The 24,064-nt window shown below is 43.2% G+C and overlaps 1 protein-coding gene across 1 annotated transcript; it reads right to left on the bottom strand.

Annotated features, from left to right (window-relative positions):
* Nucleotides 1-620: 620 nt before the first annotated feature.
* Nucleotides 621-11,590, bottom strand: tor4ab (torsin family 4, member Ab). The gene is made up of 2 exons (XM_048999156.1): nucleotides 11,433-11,590; nucleotides 621-7,893 (listed from the first exon to the last, which is right to left on the bottom strand). The coding sequence occupies exon 2, from the start codon at nucleotides 7,891-7,893 to the stop codon at nucleotides 6,649-6,651; it is 1,245 nt and encodes a 414-aa protein (XP_048855113.1). The 5' UTR covers nucleotides 11,433-11,590; the 3' UTR covers nucleotides 621-6,648.
* Between the last annotated feature and the right edge of the window lie 12,474 nt (nucleotides 11,591-24,064).

Raw genomic sequence — 24,064 nt, 5'->3', positions numbered from 1 at the left:
CAATTAAACATGAGTGTGTGGGTGTTTATATGATCATGGGGTGTCCTCATTAGGTAACAGGGGAATCCTGTTTACCTAAAGGAAAAGGAAGAAGTGATATTGCAAAGCTGTAATATCTTGGGTGTGCCTAAATTATTACATGTTTCGATTCATGATTAAGCCGGACCAAAAATAGGTACACCTACAAGAAATGAATGTGAAATGGCACAACTTTGTATGATGACACAGCAGGCGTCCCTGTCACCTCTCTCCTCCTGGGTCCTGCACGTGAGAACACGTATTCTTCCCAAATTTTTGTAGGCTTCCTTTTCTGGTTTCTGCCTACTGTCCAATGGCATGTGATCAGGTGAACGAGTGTCTCTTAATCACCCTGAGCATGTGCCCTGTTATTGCCTGGAATCCCATTCTGCCCTGTGCTTCCCAGTAGAGTCAGGAGTGAGATTCTTATTTCTGGGGTCCCAATCAAAAACTTACTTTGGACCCCCCCCCCCCCCCCCAGCCCAGGGACCCGGTGTAAGTGTGTGGTCGGAGAGGCATTAACACTGCTGCTGGCCGTAGCTTCTCTGTCACCCTGTACTGGATAACAGACGGGAGCTGGGATAATTATACACATACACGGATTTTACAGTTTTACTTACTTATTTATATGATACATCCATGTTTTGTCTAGCTGTACAAATAGTTTGTATCAAATCCAGTATTTATAATCAGACATAAATACATAAATATCAGACATTATTCAGTGTTTTTAAAATAACATGTAGGTTTCTTTTTGAGCTGGTTTAATATTTTATGCAACAACATAAAAATACATGTATTTTTTTGAAGCCAAAATATCGATTTTGCATCATACATTTCAAAGTAGCCACCTCTAATGTGGTTGAGACGTAACTGAAAAAACTCCATCCAAGGTTGAGGGGTTTAAAGCACCAGACAGGAACGCATAATGAACGCGAGCTGTCAGTGGCCGCGCCATAGCCCGTCCGCTTTAAACACAGCGCTTTGGTAGCATTTTTTAAAACAATGTCACATTTTCTCAAAGTAATGCTTAAGGCTCGGGTGAGCTGAGCACACACGCATGCACACACGTAGGCAGAGGAGTACACGGGAGATGTATTCTCACGGAGAATCTGAGGCATGCATAGTCAGACGCATACCCAGTGCAGCATCAGACATTTGCTCACTCTCTCTCACTTTCACAGCTGACTCATTCTGAGTGGCCCGGCCCCAGTATTTTCGTGGCCCACGTCAACCAATCACATTGCTGGTGCTCCGGTTACAGCACCAAACCTCGCTTCAGAGCAGCTGCTGCAGTCCCTGGCTGCGGAAGTTGTGTGTTTACACGAACTCTTCCTCTTACTTCACAGCTAGATGTGTTTTTTTGTCCAGGGTCCTCCTCTTCCACCCTAACGTCCGTTTCCCCTTCAGAGGTAGCTAGGTTAGCTTTTAGAAGGGGCTTCTTGATGGGCATCGACTGGCAGCGATATCACATACAGACTCTGTGGTACTTCTTCACTGTAGACCTCAGGACCTTCTGCATTGTAGATCTGTTGTGCCTGCTCAAATTCTGGCCCCTTCTGTGGTTAGACCAGTTTCCCCTCATGTAACTTTTGTCCCAGATTTGTTGAGAACAAGGCTCCTCAATTCCTTGGTCAGCGTAGACCCATGAGCTACTAACTGCCTCCTCTGCAAAAGCACACTGCCCAGCTGTTGGCTTCCATTCCTCCTCAAGATTTATGTGCTGGTCTTCAGGAAGGTCCAGCACTTCCTCACTGTATATCTGCAGGAACAGCAAGGCCATGAGAATCAGCAGCCATCGTCTGGTCGGACTCGCTCCATCTTGTGGAAGTGGCCTCCTGACCAAGGGGGGGTACAACACTTTGAGGTGGCGCCGTCCCCGAGGTCGAGGCAGCAAAGGCCAGGTGGAATTGAGGTTGGAGGCAGCGCCTTGGGGCTGAAACGGGACTCTGTAACAGCACGTGCTCATTTCAGGACTGTTCTGCATCCTCCTCCTTCTCTTCTCTTTTCTTCTGTGCTTCTTTTTAGAGGTAGCGCAGGTGGCTGTGTGCTCCCCTGATTCTCCACTCTCCCTTCTGGTTTCTTTGCCCGTCTGCCTCTTGTCTCTCTTTCAGTTGTCTGCCTCTCCACTGCTTTTAACTTGTCGTGTCTTCCTCTCGCGTCTCCCCATCTTTAAATAGTCACGGAGGGAGCGGCTCCACCTCACAGGGAGGGTGCCTTTTTCTTTCATTCTTCAGCTTTTTTTAGCGTTTGCCCCATGGCTTGCTCCTTCTTTATTTAGCAGCTGTAAGCTCATTATTGATATGTCTGCTCATTATCTGTAATTTGAGGGTATTTTTCAAACATGTTATTTAGTAATTTTATCTGTCAGAGTTCCTCTGATTGAAGGTATTACCAAACAGGCTCAGTGGATATTGGACATGATTTTGCTCAGATCAATCTACCAACGTGTACCAATGCATGCTCCCCAACCCGATCATCCTATGTGCGTGAAAATAATGGTTTGGTTATAAATGCTTTGCTTTATTCACTTTGATATATACATAATGACTACATGTATGTTACTAACATCAATTGTATCATAGGACAATAGAGGATTGTCACAATTCTAAGGTCACAGTGAACAGCTCAAACAGGTACACTCTCAGAGAAAAGGGTAAAAAATCGTATCTTTGCTTGTCACTGGGACTGTACCTTTGTAATTAAACATTTTAAGGTACAGAAATGGACTCTGATGAACATCCCAAGGGTACAAACATCATTAATATACCATAAAGTTGTGTTATAGAAATGTTCCTCGGAGTCCATTTCTGTACCATAAAAGGTACAAGATACAATGGGCAGACTTTGAGGGTACAGCCCCAGTGACATGCAAAGGTACAAATTTTTACCCTTGCTGAGAGTGTAATAAGTATTTCTCTCTGTTTTATTTACTCTAAGATGTATTCTGGTTGGGTGCCCCAAGTGCAGGAACCCACTTTAAAGCATGAACTGATATCTGAGTCACTTCACTGCAAGCGGCACAGTGCAGCTGAACCCTGACTGACTCCGAAGATTTTACTGCTTGTTTGCTCACATGTTTGTGCTTGAGGTCACAAGTCTGCTCCTTGTTTTCAGCACCTGGCCCTTTGTGTTTGTGGAAACTCCTCGAGGAAGGGAGGTGCACCCATTTGTTTTTAGACTGGTATTTAAGACACTATCACGCTCAGCAGCATGAACTTCTCCAGTTTTCTCCTTTCTATCTGACATGTGTATCTCCCGTGCTCGTCGTATGTTATAAGGTAGCAAAGTTGCTCCCAAGGATGCGTCCGTATGAAAGGTAAAGGACAATTGAAAATTGGAAATGTGTTGGCGAAGGATTTGATTCCTGACCATTTAACATGGCAGGCATTATAAAACCTAAAAAAATGTTTTTAAGAAATTAGCATATGACGATCACATCATTATTCATCTTAATCGTCCCTTCAGAAGGTCTAACAGGGGTGACACCCCAGGCATGAACCACAAAGAGGAAAATGTGAGGAATGCAACTTTAATCTACTGCTATTCATCCAGCCTGCGTTGGGGCTATGCACGCAAGCAGGGAACTGCTGCAAAAGCCGGCTAGCCCACACGTGGTCCTTCTTGGATTTCTGCCTTTCATCCTCACGTCCTGTCATGTCTTTAGTCACGCACTTAAACACTTTCCACCTTCTAAGACGTGATTTCTGCCTTTTCATCTCAGTTAAGTACACCAAGCTGGTTAATCTACGGGCAGTTTTATTGTCAAGGCAATAGCCTAAGAAGGACAGAAACTCATAAAGATATTATTATGATTAAAGCAGCTTCACAATGTCAAAAATTCTTAAGGTAGCTCTAATAATGAAAATGAAAGATCTCAAAGCAGCCATTTATGCATTCCTACCTGCATACTGCCCCTACACAGTCACTTCACAGAATATTCACCATTGACTCCTTGACTTGTGACTCTTTGACACCAGCAGTACTGCTGACTTGTTCCATACCTACTTCACTGGCCATTCATTGTTAAGGAGATTCATTACTAAGCACTGATTCTGCTGGCTTGATGGTATCTATCTACACTAGAAGCTAAAATTGTCGAAACACGTCCAGTTTTTAGAGTGCAGAACCTCATTCCAGTTATTCCAGTTACTTATTTAATCATTCAGTGCATGATATTTGTAAACATTCTTTGATTGTCTATAAACATCACTGCCAATATTTCTGTAGTAAATTTACTAAAAATGCTGGATGTTTCCACAGTTTTGGCCAATAATGTAATACAGTCTTGTTTTCCTCTTTGTAGCAGACTAGATCTGTTTGGTTAGAGCGGCAATTTCGTTTTGGTGTTGAACAGAATGAATGATTGGTGATTTATTTTTTCTACTTCCTGTAAATTCTTGAAATGTCAGCCTAATCCATCTAGGCCTTGTCTGGGGAATGCCTTCCTGCACAAAGCTATTTGGGTTTTGGTAAAGGATCCAGTTTCTTTCACCTTTCCTGCATTCAGTTGAGGAAGATCGATCATGATGTGTCTTGGGACAGTACTGGGAAAGGTAAAACAGACTGTTTTTCGGTCAGTCATTATTCTCCTCCTCTCTTACTGAATCAGTAAGTAGCTGACAGTGCATTTAGCTTTCAAGAGGCAACGTTAATTTCCCCTCCACACTGACTCATGTAATTTGTCTTTAACTGTGTCACTATCCCCACCGATGAGTTCTTTCAAAATATGCCATAGACTTTGATTAATGACAACTGTGTTAAATGAAATGATGATATTTTATTTTATCAGTAAAGATACTAGCTTGTTTATTATGCTTTTTAAAATTTTAGCTTATTTATGGGTATACCTCAGCTGTATTGACTGGAGTGTAGAAAGTGATCACATTTCCTTACATCAGTGTTTCCCAATCCGGTCCTCCGGCACCGACAATCGGTCCATGTTTTTGCGCCCTCTGTGCTCCCTATCAGACAGTTCACATTTTTACTCCCTTCCAGTTCCCTACCAGGAAACACTGCCTTAAATAAAAAAGAATGTGTTGGCTTTGTGGCTGTTATCAGAAAGCCACAGGTTCAAATCCTGTAGTCGGCAAAGTGATGTCACCATTGGGCCTTTCACCAAGGCCCTTAATCCCCTATCGCATGTTACTTTGGATAAAAGCATCTGTTAAAGAAATAAAAATGCTTATCTACCCCTGAGCAAAGCTTTCATAATCACCCAGTTATGAGGCTAGGTGTTACCAATGTACACAATATTTACACTAACATTCAGTTATAAAGCTAGACAGAAATTGTTTAACAGGCAATAAGTCAGCAATTTTAAATGTGTGTGTCCCTTTTAGAACAATCTTAGCCAGGTCCCAGTCATTGCCAGTAACACTGTTTTCATCCTATGGAGTCTCGACTGCAGGGATGCTGTTTTCTTTTCACTGGGAAGACCTGTACTCTGGCAGACAAATGAATTATGATGAAATCTTGCTTTTCATTATGTAAAGGAATGCAGACTCAGTCTTTGTAACCTCCTGTACCCTCTATGTACACTATGACAGCTAGAATTCTGTATCCTGTGCTAGAATCATATGCTGATCTCTGATGCATCTAACTTCCTGTGGTCTGGCAGATGCTTTAGATTTGCTGTTAAAGCTTTTGAAAATTATTTACTTAGTCACACATTATGACTTAAATGTATATTTGAAAACTCCACTAGAATTTCATCCCTACTTTTTCCCTACCGATTTCAAACCTAATACTTTTAACTATAATTATTTGCATTTTAATATGAAATAATTCTTAAGACTCTGTATATGGTTTGAGGTCTAGTCTTTAGGTTTTAGTTGATGGGTGTTTAAATTGCTCTTTAATTAAAAGCCCAACAAGTTCATGCAACCAGAATAATTTGTCTGGAATATAGATTTGCGTGACACCATCTGATAAGGTTTGTCTTTAGGCACTTTGGACTTGGTGAAATTGTTCTAGTACAACCAGACAGGGAAGGCTGAGCTATTTATGAGGTGTTTGTTTTTTTGAAACCATGGGCGTCCAACTTCAAATCATGCAACTGTAGGTTCAGAAAGTTCAATGAAAGCAGTCAGCCCTAAGTGCCACAGGTTCGTGAGTTCGGGAACACAGAATGCTGCCAGTCACCCAGGCCCATGGCAACAGAGGGACGAAAACATCCAGGGGTACGGCAACAACCCAGCAACCCAGTCAAATCCCACAAACAGCATCATAACAGCAACATACCCAGAAGCCCTGCAATGACAGAAACCAGCTTCAGCAGATAATCATTTACTGCATTTACTGACTGGGGAATTTTAAAACCGCAGTGGGGGGTGGTGTCTTACTAAACAAAACCCACATACTTTATTAAGAAAAAAGAACTTTGCACAGTGCTCAATACACCTTTTCAGCAACCAGGAACATGCAGTCCACTGTATATCCCAACAGAGGAACCTCACACAGCTTCCCCTTTGGTACTTAATCCTTGTTGTACTTTCATAGTTTCATAGTATTTTTTTGATCCTCACACCCAACAGTTCCTCTAGTCCCCCATCGACACTAGGGTGCTGTGCGTTGACAGTGCAGTCCCTCAACAACACAGGTGTGCCGTAATACAGGGTAAATTCTTCTTCACAAAAGGTTAACCTTGGCTACGACCTGCTTGCAGCCATTGTGGGAGAACCGCCGCCCCGCAGAGGTATAATAGGAGAGCTCCCCAGCCAGGCGCTCAATGTGCGAGTGGTCCGGGTAGAAGCCTTCTTGGGTCATCTCGTCCAAGAAGCAGTCCATCACGTGCCTCTTCTCCAACAATGTGAGGGGCACCAGCTCTGTGTCCCTCCACAGCATGTGGTGCCCATTGAGCACATGGCGCAGGAGGGACACCAGCTCCCGAATGAGCCTCCCGGTGCTCCTCTGGCCATCCACGGCCTCGCTGGAGGAGTTCTGCAGGACGTAGCGGGTGATCTCTGAGTCACCCAGGCTGCCGATGAGCACGTAGATGGCGTTCAGGTACTCGTTATTTTGCCCGGGCTGCAGTAGGCTGTATACGGCGTCCAGCAGGGGCCGGTGCATGAACTCCACCTCGTCGAAGATGAACACCGGGATCTTCTCTTCTTCCTCGGCCTGATTCACCACCTCAGTGACCTGTGCGGTCAGCTGAAGCGCACATTCCCCGGCGTCTTCCTCCTGGGGGCAGTGATGCAACACAAAGTACTGCATGACCAGGCGCTCCCCCACTACAGAGCGGAAGTGGCGAGCCAAGATGCGGCCCAAGTGGCTCTTTCCCACGCCGCTAGGGCCATGCAGGGCCAGCGCTAGGGGCTTGCTGTGCACGTAGGTAGACAGGTAGTCCTTGAGGTGCCTGAGGAGCTCCTCTGTGGCCTCCAGCTGGCCAAAGACCTCCCGCTTTAGTGTCTTTTCCAGACCCTCCAGGTCATAGGTCAGCACGTGGTCATCCAAGTTCTCGATGGCATTGTAGACCTGCAGGAAGACGATGACACTGAGGAGCACCAGGAAAGGCTTGGCGCGGCTGCGGTCCTTGCTAGGAAGGCACTTGCGCCGATCGTTGGGGAAAAGCACATGCCGCTTCCTCCTCTTCGTCCTCCGATGGGAAGTCTCTAAAGTGCAGGCCGTGGCTGCCTCCTCAAAAGTGAAGACCTCTGGCCCCGTGGAGCGGTGGGAGAACCGGTGGGCCATCTGCACGGGGCTGTTCATTTCTGCACGCCTCTTCTTCATGGCCTGGTACTTGTGACGAATGCGGATCATGGCTTTGAGCTGGGATGTGAAGGGAGATGTGGACTGACTGGTCTTTACACTCAGGCTGTCCTCGTCCTGCTGGCTGTCCACGGGGCTCTCGGATGTATCTCTGTCTTCCATCTGATGTGGTGGACAGAACGGGGTGAATTAGATTTAAAGCACAGAACCAAACTGGGATTATCGCTGCTCTCCGAACCTATAGTATGAACTGATCTCCACTATGTATCACATACCAAAACAGCAGCTGCATAGAGGCTCATACGATCCCAAAAATGATAAGAACTGCAGTGGTTTTGGGGTCATTACCGTAACTTCTAGTGAAGCTCTATGTAGAAATATAGCAGAGAACCCCGCAGAATGTACAGCCGAGGGACATCCATGTATCCACAGCAAGGGTAATTGGGAGCAGTTTGTTTTATTTTGTGTTTTATTATTAGCTGATGGAGAGGTCATCCCAAAAAACTGCACCCACACTGGCCCTCCATAGAACTGGTTCCCCTCCCCTGATCTAACTGCATGTCCTTGGATTGAGGTAGAAATGTAGAGAACAGGGGGCAAACCCATGCAAGCATGGGGAGAACATGAAAGAATGAATGGACGAACTCAACCCAGAATCCCATAATGAATCCCTAACTAACCCCAGCGGGGTTGATTTTACACAAGCATGACCGGTGAGGAATCCCTAATTGGGGGTATATCTATGCCTGTATCAGCTTTATGAATCTAAGTAAATTAGCCATTTTACTAAAAAATGGTGATAACTGAATATGCTAAGAAGCACACAGACAATGCTAGTGACTGTCATCATGGCTACTGAAAGTCTTTGCTTAAAGCAGACAGTCTGTGTTTTTAGAGATTAAACTGAGTTTAGCATCCATATCTCAGTTTCACACGGCAATTTGAAAGAGTGGCATCACAAGTTTGAAAGATAAGAACTCAGGCTCATCCTGGGCTAATGTGAATCATCATAGCTGAAAACAGAAATGAGTCACTGAACACTATAACTAGGAACTGAACAGCTGCATAAAGAATATTACAAACTATACAAAGTGGAGATAATCCTTGTAATAATGATGTATTTTTTATATTTGAGTTTGTGTGTCTCATCAAACATAGCAAGAACTTTAGGTTTAATATCCCAAACATAAATTTTTCCTAGAATCATTAGCTAAATTGCTAATTTATTATTAATTCTGCATTAGTATTTTTTGGCTTGGGTGGCAGGTTTATCCAATGACTTCCATAGCTTATACTGTAAATCCTCTCTAGTCATTTATACACAGCAGAATACTACGTGGACTGGAGCCTGTGGCCTTGATATCCTTAAGTGCCGTTCTCCATGCTTCTTCTTGCAGTGCTGGTTCTCAGCAGGGAAAAGAAAAGAAGAGCACAGTGCCATTACAGTGCTGGCCCAGGTCTCCCTGCATTTGCTCTAAATGCAGACAAGAGAAGCTCATTGGGCTGAGTGTGCAGTAAATAGTACAGCTCTCTTAGTCAGGGGTTTGAGGCTGTTTTTTCTATCTGTTTCCCTAAGAAATATTGCCCTGCTTGTATTCTAATCTGGTTTTGTTTTGCATTCCTGTTTCATGTTTATTATCTTAGTGTTGTACTCCCATTCAATAGTTGCCCAGTTCCAATCAGTTTAGTTCGTTGTTCATTATTGTGCATGTTAGTGATAATTTGTTTCGCCTGTTGCTCGTTTGTTGCCCTGTGCCTCTGATTAGTTAATTCATTGAGTTACCCCTGTCCGTTGTTCGCCTTGCTTGCCTGTGTGTATTTACAGTAGGTGCCTGTATCCACTCTGTTTCCTAGTCTGTAATTCTTCATTTTAATGTCAACGTGTTACTTCTTTTTGTTTCATAATCGAAATCCCCGGTGTTATTATTTAATGGTTCTTTTAGTTAGTTCTTATCTTTCTCTGTAAATTTTTGACCACTCATGGTTCCCTTAATCTGTTTCATTCAATAAACTCTTGTTTGTCTTGTAACAGCAACTGGATATTCAACTTTTCCCCACCTGCTTCATTACCATAGGACACTTTCCCTAAGGCCTGCTCTCCGGGAAGCTACGTCTCTTATCTGGCATGGCTATTAATGACATCCTTCCCTAAATAACAAATCATTCGTACAATGCAACAAGGGGGGAAAAACAACAAGCCCCTCTCTTTTCTTTGTGAATTTATATCCAACTGCAAATCATGCTACCCAGCATGTTACAACTACCCAGCCAATGCAAGGAAGTATGAAGCGCTCAAATAGCCTGCTTCTCTATCACCCGGCAGACCGTGGCTAATTCAGAGATCTCAGCTTGCCTAGCTGTGTCTTTTTTCACTGTTTTCGGAGTTCCTGTATGGGGGACAGTTTGTGTCCCAGAGACCATTTTACCATGCGTGCACATCAACTGCACCCCTGCCAGTGACAAGTATGCAAACATGGACAAGCACTGAGGACAATCGGAATATTCAGGAGAGCGAGGGCTTTATGCAAACGTGGCTTTGTGGTGCATTTCTGGGGGAGGGGTGTGCATATTTGCAGAAAGGTTGAGAGGCCAGAGATGGTGAGACAGAGGAAGAGTGTGGGGGCTTGGAGGGGGATAGGTGTGGTTATGAGGAAAATTTGGGCTGTGAGAGAGCTGCTGAAAGGGAAAACATCAGAATAAGCCCTGTAGGCATTTGAGAAGGAAAAGGTTGAAGATAGGGGTGCAGACATCTGGTTTTTACCCATAATTCAGTGCTCAGCTCTTCTTTGGCCTAAAGGCCAAACACTACCCTGTGCTGTCAAGTCTGTGCCTAAATTTGCATATGAGTCTGCATGCATGTACATGCATTTTCCAGGGATAGAGCAGCAGACCAAGCCAGCAAGAATTGCATGTGGCAGATACAGCACCTGCATGTTCAGGAAATGGAGTGGCTTTTGGGGCCGATTAGAAAATTTGCAGCGGCTGCATAGGAAGTCTCTGCTGCAGTATAATTTAGGGTGCAAAGCTAGAAGAAATGGAGAAGTGACTGTTTCCCATGTCTGATGGACTGTTACTCACTTAATGTGTCCATTCAGAAGAATCCAGTTCAGCAAAAGTCGCATCCGCTGGTGATCATCAGCTTAAAAAGCATCTTTCATGGTGCAGAAAGGCCTCCCATTTCAGTGTAATGATGTGGCAGCACTACAGTGAAAACCCCTTTCCCCATGCATATGCTTAATATTCATAATGATTTAATGATTTCTGACCCAATTTTGACCTCAGACAGTACATTTTCTGTTCAGATTTTAAGAAGAAAATGATTTTATATTAAATTCATTAGCATATTATAACGTGACATTCTTTATATTGATTTGAAACAATTATCCGTGTCCCAGAACTTTCACATCCATCCATCATCCAAGCACTTAACCCGGGCAGTGTCCCTTCAGTACACTTTAACTTTTTTTTATTATTATTTGTTGTCCGGTAGTTTAACGTTGCACGCACATCTGCATAACTGGACGCTGGCAGTTTAAATAACAGCGATTAGTGGCGAGGGAGCAAAGCAGACGGCGTGAGCAGCTGCATGCGAGTAATGGCCCTAGCTGTGCAGGTCCGTCTGAGCACTGAGGATCTGCTCAGCTGCGGCGCATTCGGTACGAGAGAGAGAGAGAGAGAGAAGAGCTCGGACGACTCCTTACCTTTACGAGAAGGCAGAGGTGTGCTTCTACACGTCACTTGGGTTAAAGTTTGGTGGTTTTCTACTGATGGCACAAGCAGCGACAAGACACTCTTCCTCTGCAGACAGCCAGCCCTCACCCACAGCTATTCAGCGCCTCCCCCCCGCGCCGGGCGCCGTAACGCTCGCACCCTCCCCCGAAGCCTTCAGCGGGCCCGCCTCCTCCTGCTTCTCGTTTTTTCGTCCTGCTCGCTCTTATCGCTTTTCCTTTCTTCTTCTCTTCTTTTTTCCGCCTTTGATCCAAGGGGTGGTTTTTACTTAAGTATGAGCAAACTCAGGAAGCCATACGCATTGTTCAGCGCTCCTGATACATTAGCAGGGCAGCAATGCGTAACGGAGCAATACATACTCGCATAAATACATAAAATAAAGTACTTGCTATGTGTTTCATTTACCTATTTACCTTACAAAGTGAAGTAAGTGCCTTACTGAGAAGTTCCTATCCTGTTACGGCTGAAGTTCACATAAACACAGTCAGTGCTTCTTACGCGGTTTTTGATGGTGCGATTCTAATACTATATATACTGTGCATGTACAATGTTTTTGTATTTTTTCCCTAATCAATATACTATAACAACTACCGTACCATTTTTCTTTTTTACATAGTATTTACATTGTATAGATACGGTTCTGTAATCTAGGTATGATTTAAAGTATACGTACGACAGGTTGGGAGTAAGTGTAAATGCAAAGTAAAACACCTGTTCACTGTAATGATGTAATGATCTTTTCAGCGAGGAAGTCAACCCCTACGTGTATATTTTACCTTGTAAATGCCTCATAGTCGGAACGTTTTACGTATTCAGATAGACGGAACTTTTTTATTCATTATAATCTTCCTTTATCAGTAAATGGGTCATTCCCGGGCATTCGCTTTTATGTGTCATTGGACAAGTAAGTTTTTCATTTTGTGTACTGTATCTATATTATTTTTTCTGCTCCTTTAATTGCAAACTGCTTTTCAAAATTTCCTTTTTGTCTTATGTAATACTAAACATCAGTAATGCAATACAGCATAGGCACGTTCAACTTGTCTCATAGAAGTCTGTTTTTTTTTTTTTTTTTTTTTGGTGGCCCAGTCCTTGTCATGGAGACAAGAAACTCACAAGCGCGAATCCAGTTCTGGTGTTTATTTCTCAAAGTCAAACTGCAAATTGAAAATCATAGTTGAGGGTCAGGAAAGGGTAGATCAGCCGCAAACAGGGTGATGGGGACAATCCGGAACTGCAAAATGAGGAAGCTAGCCAAAGAGTAATAAGTAAGAATCACGTAATGGGGAATCATCAGGAATTGGCCAAGTCCGCTTAAACCATAGCTGCAAAGAAGACCAAGACTTTACACACTGCATTGAGAGTTTCACAGGTTTAAGTTAATACAGGTTCGTTATTACCTGACTGCAATCGGGAGCTCAAAGAGTCCAGTTAGCACTCTAGCGAGAGTTTGGAGGTGGCATGACATAAACAAAGTAGCCTGGATTTATATCTTTACATTAACTGTTCTATATAAAGTTATATATAAAAAAGGTCTTAAAAAGTCCTATTATGTTGTGGTCAGGTGAATCTTTTGTGTGGGTTAGGGTTACCAGGCCCATGTCAGGTGACCAGTCAGGCTCAGGCGTGGCCAAACATGAAAACTATTTACAATCAATTGCCCAAAGAACTCAGGTTACGTGTTTCTAGTACAATCTGAAAGCCGTTGTGTGAAAATTCTGACGCCACCCTATGTTATTAGCCCTTCTGTACACAAACTGTTGTGTCATGGTAATTTCATGTAATTTAATTTGGGGCTGTTGAACTGTGGTCCCTGATTCCTGTTGTAGTGCTTGCAATCATGGTTATCTCTCAGAATATCCATATGGTAAATCCACCATTCATCTTCCAACCACTTATTGTGGGCGGGTTTTCAGGGGGGCCTGGATTCTCTCCCAGGCGGCACAGGGCAGGGATACATCCAGGATGGAATGCCAGTTCGTGGCAGGGAACATATTTCATTTGGCTCAAATGACATGCATTTGAACAATGTGAACATTTTGTCTCTGATGCAGCTTTTGAGGAGTTACAAGTTCTGATGAGATAATATTTGATAATATATTTTTATATGGAATAAAATTTAACCAATGGTTTAAGTTGAATTTTGCGTACTGATATGATTATGTGAGTATGTCATGTTTAAAAATAATCCATTCATCTACTGTGTTACTTGTCCAATACAGAGTTGTTGTGTGAGCCTCTCCCAGGCTGTGTAAAGCAATAAAACACCCTGAATGGGATGGCAGTCCGTCACAGGGCACACACACTCTCAAACTACGGCCCACGAAGACAGCAGGTCACCTAAGTTCATGTCTTTTGCATTATGGGAGAAAACTCACATAAACACAAGAGCATGCAAACTCACACATACTCGAACCCCTAACTCTGGAGGTGTGAAGCACACTGCTTCTGGGTAATTAAATACAAAAGAAAATAAATACATGCCTCATGAAATCTGGCTGCTATTTTAGGGGGTAGGAGGATTCCTTGAATTATCTATTCTGATCTATTCTGAAATTGAAAATAATCTTTCTCAGAGTGAAACAGAAAGATCCACTGTTATTAAAAGGCAAATATCAGGCTTTGAGGCTTTCCTGTCATTGACTTTTTTTCAAACTTTTTTTGCCCCCTGTACAGTAATAACAAGAGAATGTAATGTGACCACCTCACCGACTGTTCTGCTTATGATGTGTTTTCCTGTCTGACGTGATTTGCCAGTAGGTGGTCAGAGCTTGGTGGTCTTGAACTTAAGAGACCATCTTAAATTTCCAACTCTATTCGATGTGATTTGTTTCACAGGGATCAGCCTTGTTAGGCTGCTTTTGATGGTGCCAATGCCTAACTTAAGTAACACTTTTGAATAATTTTTAATGTATTACTGGGTTTATCTAGTGGCATTTGGAAACTGTGCTGTGAGCTACAACAGCAGATCATTTGAACTAGGCTTTGCACTTCTGATGGACCTTCCTGTAATGCCTGAATCTGGGTTCCTGATTGTTATCGAAAGACAAAGAAATGATGTCTGCTTCACCTGGACCTTGACTCAGTAGTATGGACCCAGCACTGCATTCACTTTAGGCTTCCTTGCCCTTTCCTCTGTTGCCATGCATCCACAGTATGGGGCTGGAGGATTCCATTATTTGCCATATATGCTAACAAAGGAACCTACACTTGTCCCTGGTTATCTCTGTATATATCTTTGTTTTAATCCACCGTAGTCCTATTTTTTCCTTCTCTTAGTTCAGTTCTTATAGAGTTCTCCGTGTATCAGTAAGTTGCACTGTGGATTGTCCCTTCGCCAACAGAAAGGGAAACAAAAAACTGGTATTCATCACATTTTGGGGACATTGTGTCCCCATAAGGTAAGGTGTACCCGCTCACACACACACACACACACTCACTCTTGTTCAACCTCCACATTGCTACACAGTGCTAACGGCACTCGTTACCTCATTCAGAGACAAAGTTCCTCCATCTACTACATTAACATCCCTCTTGAAGTAATGAATGGGGCTGAGAGATATAATATTATCAATCATTGACGATATCAGACAAGTAACCTGGTGTTGCTATCTGACAGTGACTAACCGGCAATTATTGCCTTATTGCTAACATTGGAAAAGTAGGGTTAGGCTACACACAAAGCAGGACAACAGGATCTATTATTTGGCTTTCAGTTCAGCCTTCTAGCCTATGTCTCTGAAACAGTTTAAAAATAAACGCAAATGACTACTATACTGCAGCATTTCACAAGCATGAACAGTACCAGTGTGTTCGCCATTCATGTAATTTGGGAAGTTAGATGTTGTCATATCATCAGCTTCTACCTTCCTGTCAGCAGCCCCAGAATGTCAGCCAGTGAAGTGCAACTTCTTGGTGGGAATTTCAAGCTCCCCAGCTTATCCGGATGATCAAACAAGGCAAGAGCTAACCACTGTTAATTTCTTTACAAGATAAGGACATTGCCGAAGTCTTCATACCTTCTTTGCATCTTCTTTCATTTATGGTAGGGGTCTGCGCAGCCCAAAGCCAAAACTTGAGATCAAAAAATAAAGAACCATTGACAGTTTTTAGAAGTACTTGGCTTGGCTATTAATTACTTTGAAAAGCTTGTCTGATGTGGAGTGCAGGCCACCCCATACTGAAAAATAAAATGCTGTGTCCTTTATTTATCCATGAAAATACGTGATTTGTCCTGTATTTTTGCTCGCACCCAACCCATCATGTTCACGTCTAAAAACTTTAATTTAGAATTGTCTAAATTAATTTACAGCTGTGATTGTTTATTGTGCGTGCTTCTGTGGTTGAGTGTGTTTTTTTTTTGTGGGGGGTGGATGATGTGATAGTATTGTTTGTCCCAATATTTTACATTTAAAATATTGTGTATTGCTGATGTATCACCCAGGCTTAATGAGTAAAACATTTCATTTCAGACTTCAGTCATTTAAGTGTTCATGGGAAGATGTTTTGAAATGTGTCCATCACTACGATAATTATTTCGTTGAGCGTGTGGCCCAGTTACTTTGTTTTGAATGCACATGAGTACTGGCTCATTTAGTGAAACACGGACCCAGAAGTGCGGGACAAAGCGATCTTTATTAGATCGAATAGGCAACGGGCTTTAAAAGGGCAAGGCGAGGAGAATGGTCGTGGTCGGAAGGTTAGGTCAGAAGCCAGGGTGGCCAGTCCAACAGGCAGGCAAGGGACACAAAGACGAGGGGAAGGGGAGACGAGAGATCCTGGGGCTGGCAGGGAGGGCAGGTCGGGAGGTTCAGGGCCGAGGGCAGGTCTGGGGAAGGAAGGTAGGCAGGGTAAGGAGCACACAAAAGGTAGACGGAGACGGCAGGGAAGGGGGGAATTACACAAGACAAGTAAATGCTCGATATTCGCAAATACTTCACAACCCTTGTTGCGTGTGCTGTCCCTTTGTAGTGCCCTGTATGAAGCCTAATTGGTTGCATCCGCCGGCCATGCGTGACACACTGCCTCATTGGAAAATCGTTGACCAGGCTTAGGTGTGATATTATATTACTTTTCACTTGCATATATTCTAAATAGATTTTTCTTTCTGAGCAAATATACACTTAATCAACAGATTTGCATCTTTTCTATGGCTGGAATAAGCAGACAACTGCAAGATCCTGTAAGAAACTGAGTTTTTGTGGCTCTGTTTAGTTTTATGATAAGATTGAGATGGAACGGAAAAAAAATCAGCAAGTGATAATGTAGGAACATCTTGTGACTTGATGTTAATAAGGATAAGTGCATAAATATGTATATTTAGTGGACATGAGGGCCCTAGCCTATCAGATTGTCTTGAGACAATAAAATTGACTAGAAACTGTTGATTGGGGCCTCCTTAAGGCTCATTAGACCAGCGGCTGCCAATGTGTTGACCAATGAGAAGCCCAGCAAACATTAACCTCTGCAGAAATCAAATTACAATTTTTCTCAATTTCTTTGGCACTTTTCCTGAAACATACTTAACATTCTAAAGACTGTAAGAGCATTTCTAAAAACAGTTCATGGATATAGTGCAACACTATGGATTAGCTACAAAAGCCTGTAACTTACCCAAAATAGTCAACTCATGTCTCAAAAGCAAATTATTACACCCATGATTAGTCAGTACCACCGAAATGAAAATGACAATAAGCATTGTTTAAGCCACGGGGGCCAAAATGTTTAGATATATCGTCAGTATGTCATTGTAAATATGCTCCTGAGCTCCACAACTCTGAATGATAGTCGGTTCCTACTACCTCATTGTCAATGACCGATCATTTTTCTTTAGCAAACTGATACTTATTCATGTCAAAGACGCCAGTTATAACACTGCAAGGCCATACATTACAGCACATAATGCTCACCAGCAAGAGAAAGCACTTGGAAGCACATGATAACTTCCACAGATCACGAGACAGCACAATAGCAAACAAAAAAGTCACACAGCACTGAATAACAAAAAAACAGCGAAACGGTAATGAAAAGAAAACCATGTACTGTGTGAACCAAAAGCACAACATTGCATTTAAGGATTGTACTTTTAAACCATATTGAAAGCTTGATTAACTGTTTAGCATATGGTGGCTAACATGACACACGCATATGTAACTTTGGGTGTGAAATTTTTACAGCTGGAAACTACGTAATCTATTTTTACAAACAATACTAAAGCAACTGAAAATTGTGCCAGATGATGATTGTACAAAATAATTTGCATATGTGTACTAAAACATTTGGAAATTTGTGTGAAACAATGAGAAATGATGTTCTGCTGTGCAAGGAAACACTGTTCTATATCTTCCATGTGGCTGCGCTCACCATCTCAGCTCCACAGACACAGGAAACCAGTAGATTTTAGCTGTGAAGGTACCCATAGAGAAGCGGCATTCCTCATGATCACAAAAGCTTGGCACGTCTACAATGCATCAAGTGTTTCAGCCCCCAGGTGGGCCTGTTGGGCCTTGTTTAGTGTATGTACAGTATTCCAAATCTCTTTCCAGCAGAGGACAGTCACTCATAGAGCTGAAGCTTTTTCCTAAATCAGGAAGGCCCTGTAGCTCAATGCCCAGAGGCTTGGGCTTCTAATTGGCTCTTCTGATGGACTGAGCTCATTCCTCCATTGGGGGAAAGTCAGGATTTTTGCTGGCCACAGTGGAGGACGGACCCTACCTACCCACTCCCCAGAGGACTTTCTCCACCCGATGCCGTAGTGTCCCTAGTTACACATTATTGTTGATTTAGTAGCGGTGGACTGCTACTCCAAAGGTGTCTTCTTCCTAAATGCTAAGGAGCACCTCTGTATAGCTTTCTAGGAGATGCCACACCAGTTTCCCATTTTTTGCCAGGGTCTGGGAGGGATGTTTTGGCCACTTGGGACTGACTGTCAGTCTGTTGCCAAGACCCCACCCACAGAAAAAGTAACAGCTTCATGAGAAACTCGGCCACTTCCTGTGGACTTGTGTCTCTGCTAGATATTATTAGTGGGCTGAGTTCTTGTTTCCACGCTGTAATGTGTAGCTAATACCCAGTGGCCGAACCCTCAGGCTAAAGTTTGCAGCTAAAGGCAGGCAATTATGTCTACAATGTACCTGCAGCACAGGTCTGGGTGCCTCATACCTGTCCAGCATAATTTTACATCTAACTTTAATGAAAGTCAACTGGTTTTTCTGAATCTTTCCTAGTGAATGTTTTTTTTTTTTTATCTCTGATCATTTCTTATTGCTAAAGGTAAAAGTCAACTGAAATATTGTCTTAGTTTTTCTCGATTGCTTTGGCACATTTCATGAAACATACTTAACATTCCAAAGACTATAAGAGCATTTTTCAAAACTGTTTAAGCATATAGCACTATAACACTATGGTTTTGCTGCAATAGCCTGCAACAACAGTGAACAATTAACTCATGTCTCAAAAGCAAATAAATTTCACCAATGAATTAGTCAGTGCTACCAAAATGAAAATGCACATGCATCATTTTAGCCATGAGGGCCAAAATACTTAGATATATCGTCAATATGTCAGTGTAACTATGCTCCAGAGCTCTACAAATGATAGTCAGTTTGCAACTTCCTCATTGTCACTGACTGATCATTTTTCTTTGGCAAACTAATACTCATTCATCTCAAAGAGACCAGTTATAACCCTGCAAGGCCATACATTACAGCACATACTGTAAAGCTCACTGGGAGAAAGCACTTGGAAGCACATGTAACTTCCTCAGATCACGAAACGGTACAATTGCAAACCAAAAAGTCACACAGCACTGTATAACACAAAAACAGCAAAACTGCAGTAAAAGAATAACAAAATAAAAAGAAAACCATGTACTGTGTGAACAAAAAACACAACAATGCCGTATCACTGCAGTTTTTGGAATTTATTTTTAAATTATGCAACCAATCAGCTTGGTTAACTGTTTAGCATGTGGTGGCTAAGACGATGATTGCACACATATATAGTTTGGTGTGAAATTATTGCAATGGGAAACTACATAATCTATTTTGAACAACAAAACTAAAGCAACTGAAAACTGTGCCAAATGCTGACAATTATATAAAACTATTTGCTTATATGTACTAAAATATTTGGAAATTTGTGTTAAACAATGAAAAATAATGTTCTGTGAGTGCTGTGGTGTTGGGATTACATTTATTGTTTTGTAGAAGTTAATTGTCATTTGAGTAATACTCCAAAGCAGTCAAGAAAAACTGTAAAGACAAGGTTGCCAATTCTCATATGTCTGGCGTGACACTCACACTTTTAGACTCTCACACTCACACAAGAAATCCATAATTAGCTACATCAAAAAATTAGCTACTTCAAAAGCATTGGGTTAGTGTACAAAACCTACAGACTATTTACAAGGTACTACCGTTTGTCTTAATTGCTTAAATGCAGTTCTCAAAACATTAACCTCATTTCTGTAACACAACCTTCAAAGCTTCCCAACCATAACGCCATTGGCCACAGCAAATAGTAAAGCATATTTTGTAAATCATTAAGTACATGCATCATTGCTTTAGGCAGTGGTGTTCTAATGGTTAGGGAAGCATGCTTGTAATTGAAAGATTGCTGGTTCAAATCCCTGACCAGTAAGGTGCCACTAAGGTGCCCTAAGCAAGCTTCTGCCCCCAAGCTCTGCTCCCTGGGTGCTGAATTAGCTGCCCCCTGCTATGTCACATATGGGTTGATTGCAGAGGACACTTTTTGTTGTTGTGTGATGTGTCAACAGTGAAGGAGCAAAGGTTCCTGTATGTGCAGGTACAGTAATGTTTTTCCCTTCAATATGTCAATGTAATTTTAAGACTTTACTTTAAACAATCATCCTGCAATTTTTTTCTTTGAGTGGTGTTTTACACTATTGGATGTTCATTTGCAATTTGATATGATATGCAGATTTTTGCTTTGCAGAGAGCGATGGAAGTGAAAGCAAGGGACACTGTATGGCTCAGTGGGCTAAACCTGTGTGCTGTAATCAGCATGTCTCTGGGTCCTTGACCTAGGCCCTTAACTCCCAGCTTCCTGGTTGCCTGAACAGGTGGCTGTCCTTCATGGACAACTTACTCTACAAAGAGTAAGCTGAGGGACAGTTTCCCCATGGAGACAATAAAGTATCAAGTATACGCATTGAGGCATCTGTAAAACACTGAGCCACAGTGGATATGCCAGATTATTGTAGTGGTAACAAAACCATGTGTGCTGCAAAATCACACATCACATTCCCACCATCAGACCCTATAACACAGCTCATCTCCTTGATCTCTTAGGTCTTATTCCTGAGAATGAGATAGCAGTGGTGAGACCTGATATCATGTAGTTATTTGAGACAATGTCAGTTTTCCATACGCCAGTCTTGCCAGGGAATTGTTTTACTGCCCATGAAGGCATGTAACTGGAGTTTCTCACCAACCTATTCAACCTTCCTCATCCCAAACAGAGGAATTCTTCTCAATATGGAGGTAGCAGACCATGGGCTCCATGACCAATTGTCTCTACTTGGGACAATGGATGCTGCTTGTTAAGACATCACCATGGAAGCATGTCAAGTGTGGATACAGCATTCAAGATAGTTCGTCGCCCTCTGCCTGGAAAACAAGACACCAGATGTGATGTTGAAGTGTTGTGTCAGAAGACAGGCTGGATGCTGAGATGGCTTGAAATTATAGTTGCATTGTATGTACAATACAGGACATCACTGTATGTTTCGTAATGTGTATTTTTCCTGTAGTTTATATAAAAAAAAACAGATTTTTATGTCATTTGGAAGGTATATTTGAATGTATACTGGATTTTTGTTGCAATTATCTGTATTTTACATTGATGAGAAAATAAATGGTGTGCCTGGTTTTGGTACATAACATTTGTGGGGGGTTTACCTATGCATTAGTCAAGTGTGTGTTCTTTATGGGGACAGTATTTTACTGATGACTTATTTTGTGTGTTTTGATACATGTCAATATTTTGGCCATTTTTGTACTTGTGATAGTGTTGCGATTATTGCCTTTACAGACTGAAGAAATACACTTAGAGTTCTGAGACGGACGTTAACATTTTGGAAAATGCATCTTAGGAATTGAAACTGTAAATTAAGTGAGTTGGTAGTGAAATTTAATAAATATATGGAATGGCTGAGGTGCCCCTGAGGAGAGGTTTGGAAGCTGGTGTTCGTCTAGCAAACCAATTAAATATTGGTTTACTATATTGGTTTACTTCCTGAGTTCTGAAGACATATAGTTGGCTTGGTGTCTCTAAATTTGCCCAGTGTGTGTGTGTGTGTGTCCTGCAATGGACTGGCACCCCATCCAGAATGTTCCCCAGCCCTGTACCCTGTGTTAGGCTGGCATCCCATCTGCGGTATTCCCCAGCCCTCTGCCCTGTAATGAACTGACATCCCATTCGGGTTGTACCCCAGCCCTGTGCCCCGTGATGGACTGGTATCCCATCCAGGCTGTACCCCAGCCCTGTGCCTTGTGATGGACTGGCATCCCATTCAGACTGTACCCCAGCCCAGTGCCCTGTGATGGACTGGCATCCCACATGGGCAGTTTCCCAGCCCTGTGCCCTGTGATGGACTGCCATCCTATCTGGGCTGTACCCCAGCCCTGTGCCCTGTGATGGACTGGCATCCCATCTGGGCTGTACCCTAGCCCTGTGCCCCGTGATGGACTGGCATCCCATTCAGACTGTACCCCAGCCCTGTGCCCCGTGATGGACTGGCATCCCATCCAGGCTGTTGCCCCAACCCTGTGCTCTGTGATGGACTGGCATACCATATGGGCAGTTTCCCAGCCCTGTGCCCTGTGATGGACTGCCATCCTATCTGGGCTGTACCCCAGCCCTGTGCCCTGTGATGGACTGGCATCCCATCCAGGCTGTTCCCCAGCCCTGTGCCCTGTGATGGACTGTCATCCCATCCGGGCTGTACCCTAGCCCTGTGCCTCGTGATGGACTGGCATCCCATTCAGGCTGTACCCTAGCCCTGTGCCCTGTGATGGACTGGCATCCCATCTGCGGTGTTCCCCAGCCCTCTGCCTTGTAATGAACTGATCCCATCCAGGCTGTTCCCCAGCCCTGTGCCCTGTAATGGACTGGCATCCCATCCAGGCTGTTCCCCAGCCCTGTGCCCTGTAATGGACTGGCATCCCATCCAGGCTGTTCCCCAGCCCTGTGCCCTGTGATGGACTGTCATCCCATCCAGGCTGTACCCTAGCCCTGTGCCCTGTGATGGACTGGCATCCCATATGGGCAGTTCCCCAGCCCTATGCCCTGCAATGGACTGTCATCCTATCTGGGCTGTACCCCAGCCCTGTGCCCTGTGATTGACTGGTATCCCATTCAGGCCATTCCCCAGCCGTGCGCCCTGTGATGGACTAGCATCTTATCCAGGGTTTTCCCCATCTTTGTGCCTTGTGCTGCCTGGGGTAGCTTCCAGCTTCCCCCCCACTGTGGTTAGAAGACAGATGGATGCAGAACTTAGGTGTGAATAAGTGGGTGGTGGCGAGACTGCGATTAGACTGAATGATCTCACTTTTGGGCCCTTGGACAAGCCCCTTAATGTCAGTTGCTCAAGGGCTGCTCTGTATTCCACTTTGGACAAAATCATCTGCTAAATAAATGTAAGTGAGTTGGAATAAAAATAATAATGGTTGTACATGTTAGTGTATTACACAAGTCTTTGACGCCAGGTTGTTTGGATAGAACAATGAGGCTGTTATCTTAGTCCAGTTATTCTTCATCTTTCCTCCAAGCAGAATGTCATGACCTGCACGTCCAGCCCTCGTGTGTGCCACGCCCCCTAATCATCCACGTGTGCTTCTCCCATTGTGCCCAGCTGTTTCCTGTTATTTTGTCTTGTCTTGTGTATATTAGTCCGTGTCTGAGTCAGTTCCTCAGGTCTGTCATTAATGTAATGTCCATCGCCGTCTCCCTGCATCTTCCCTTAAATAAATACCCGGTTTTTCCTGTATTTTGCCTGCCTGTTTGCCCGTCCAACCCGCAATCATCATACAGACACTCATCAATGTCTGTGTTTCGGAGCGTGTGTGAGTATGTTTGGGTACTTGTGCAATTCTTCAGCCATATGCACAGTACCTTGTGAGTTACAACATGAAATTAAATATTGCAAACTCTAACCTTTTGAGTGTAGAAAGAGGTGGGAAAGGTAAACCATACAGCAGACAGATCGTAAGTTACAGAACTGGGATCCTACAGTCTTTTGTAACAATCTGTTATTGATGGACCATTGAAAGATGATGTAATGGCATGATGTAATGGCCTGAGGTATCTGTTTGTCTTTTTGTATGTCTATCTGTCTGTCTGTTGAATCATCTAGATCTTTCTGCCTACTGTCTACCATTTACCAGAACCCTCATTAGGTTTTGTGCCTTTGACCTACTTTTACTTGATTGGCCCGGATTGTGGTTTGCCCCACTATGGTTTGCCCCACTATTCTGTGATTTCCTGCATCTGACCCCCATTGCTTGGTTCAGATGTTCTGTGGATTGGATTTCTGATAAGTCACCTGTTGACTCTGCACTTGGATCAAGACCTTAATTGAGCA

Source organism: Brienomyrus brachyistius, chromosome 2 (assembly GCF_023856365.1).
Source record: "Brienomyrus brachyistius isolate T26 chromosome 2, BBRACH_0.4, whole genome shotgun sequence".
Taxonomy (NCBI): Eukaryota; Metazoa; Chordata; class Actinopteri; order Osteoglossiformes; family Mormyridae; genus Brienomyrus; species Brienomyrus brachyistius.
Note: the sequence above shows the minus strand (reverse complement) of the source record. Positions and strands in the feature narration are given on the sequence as shown.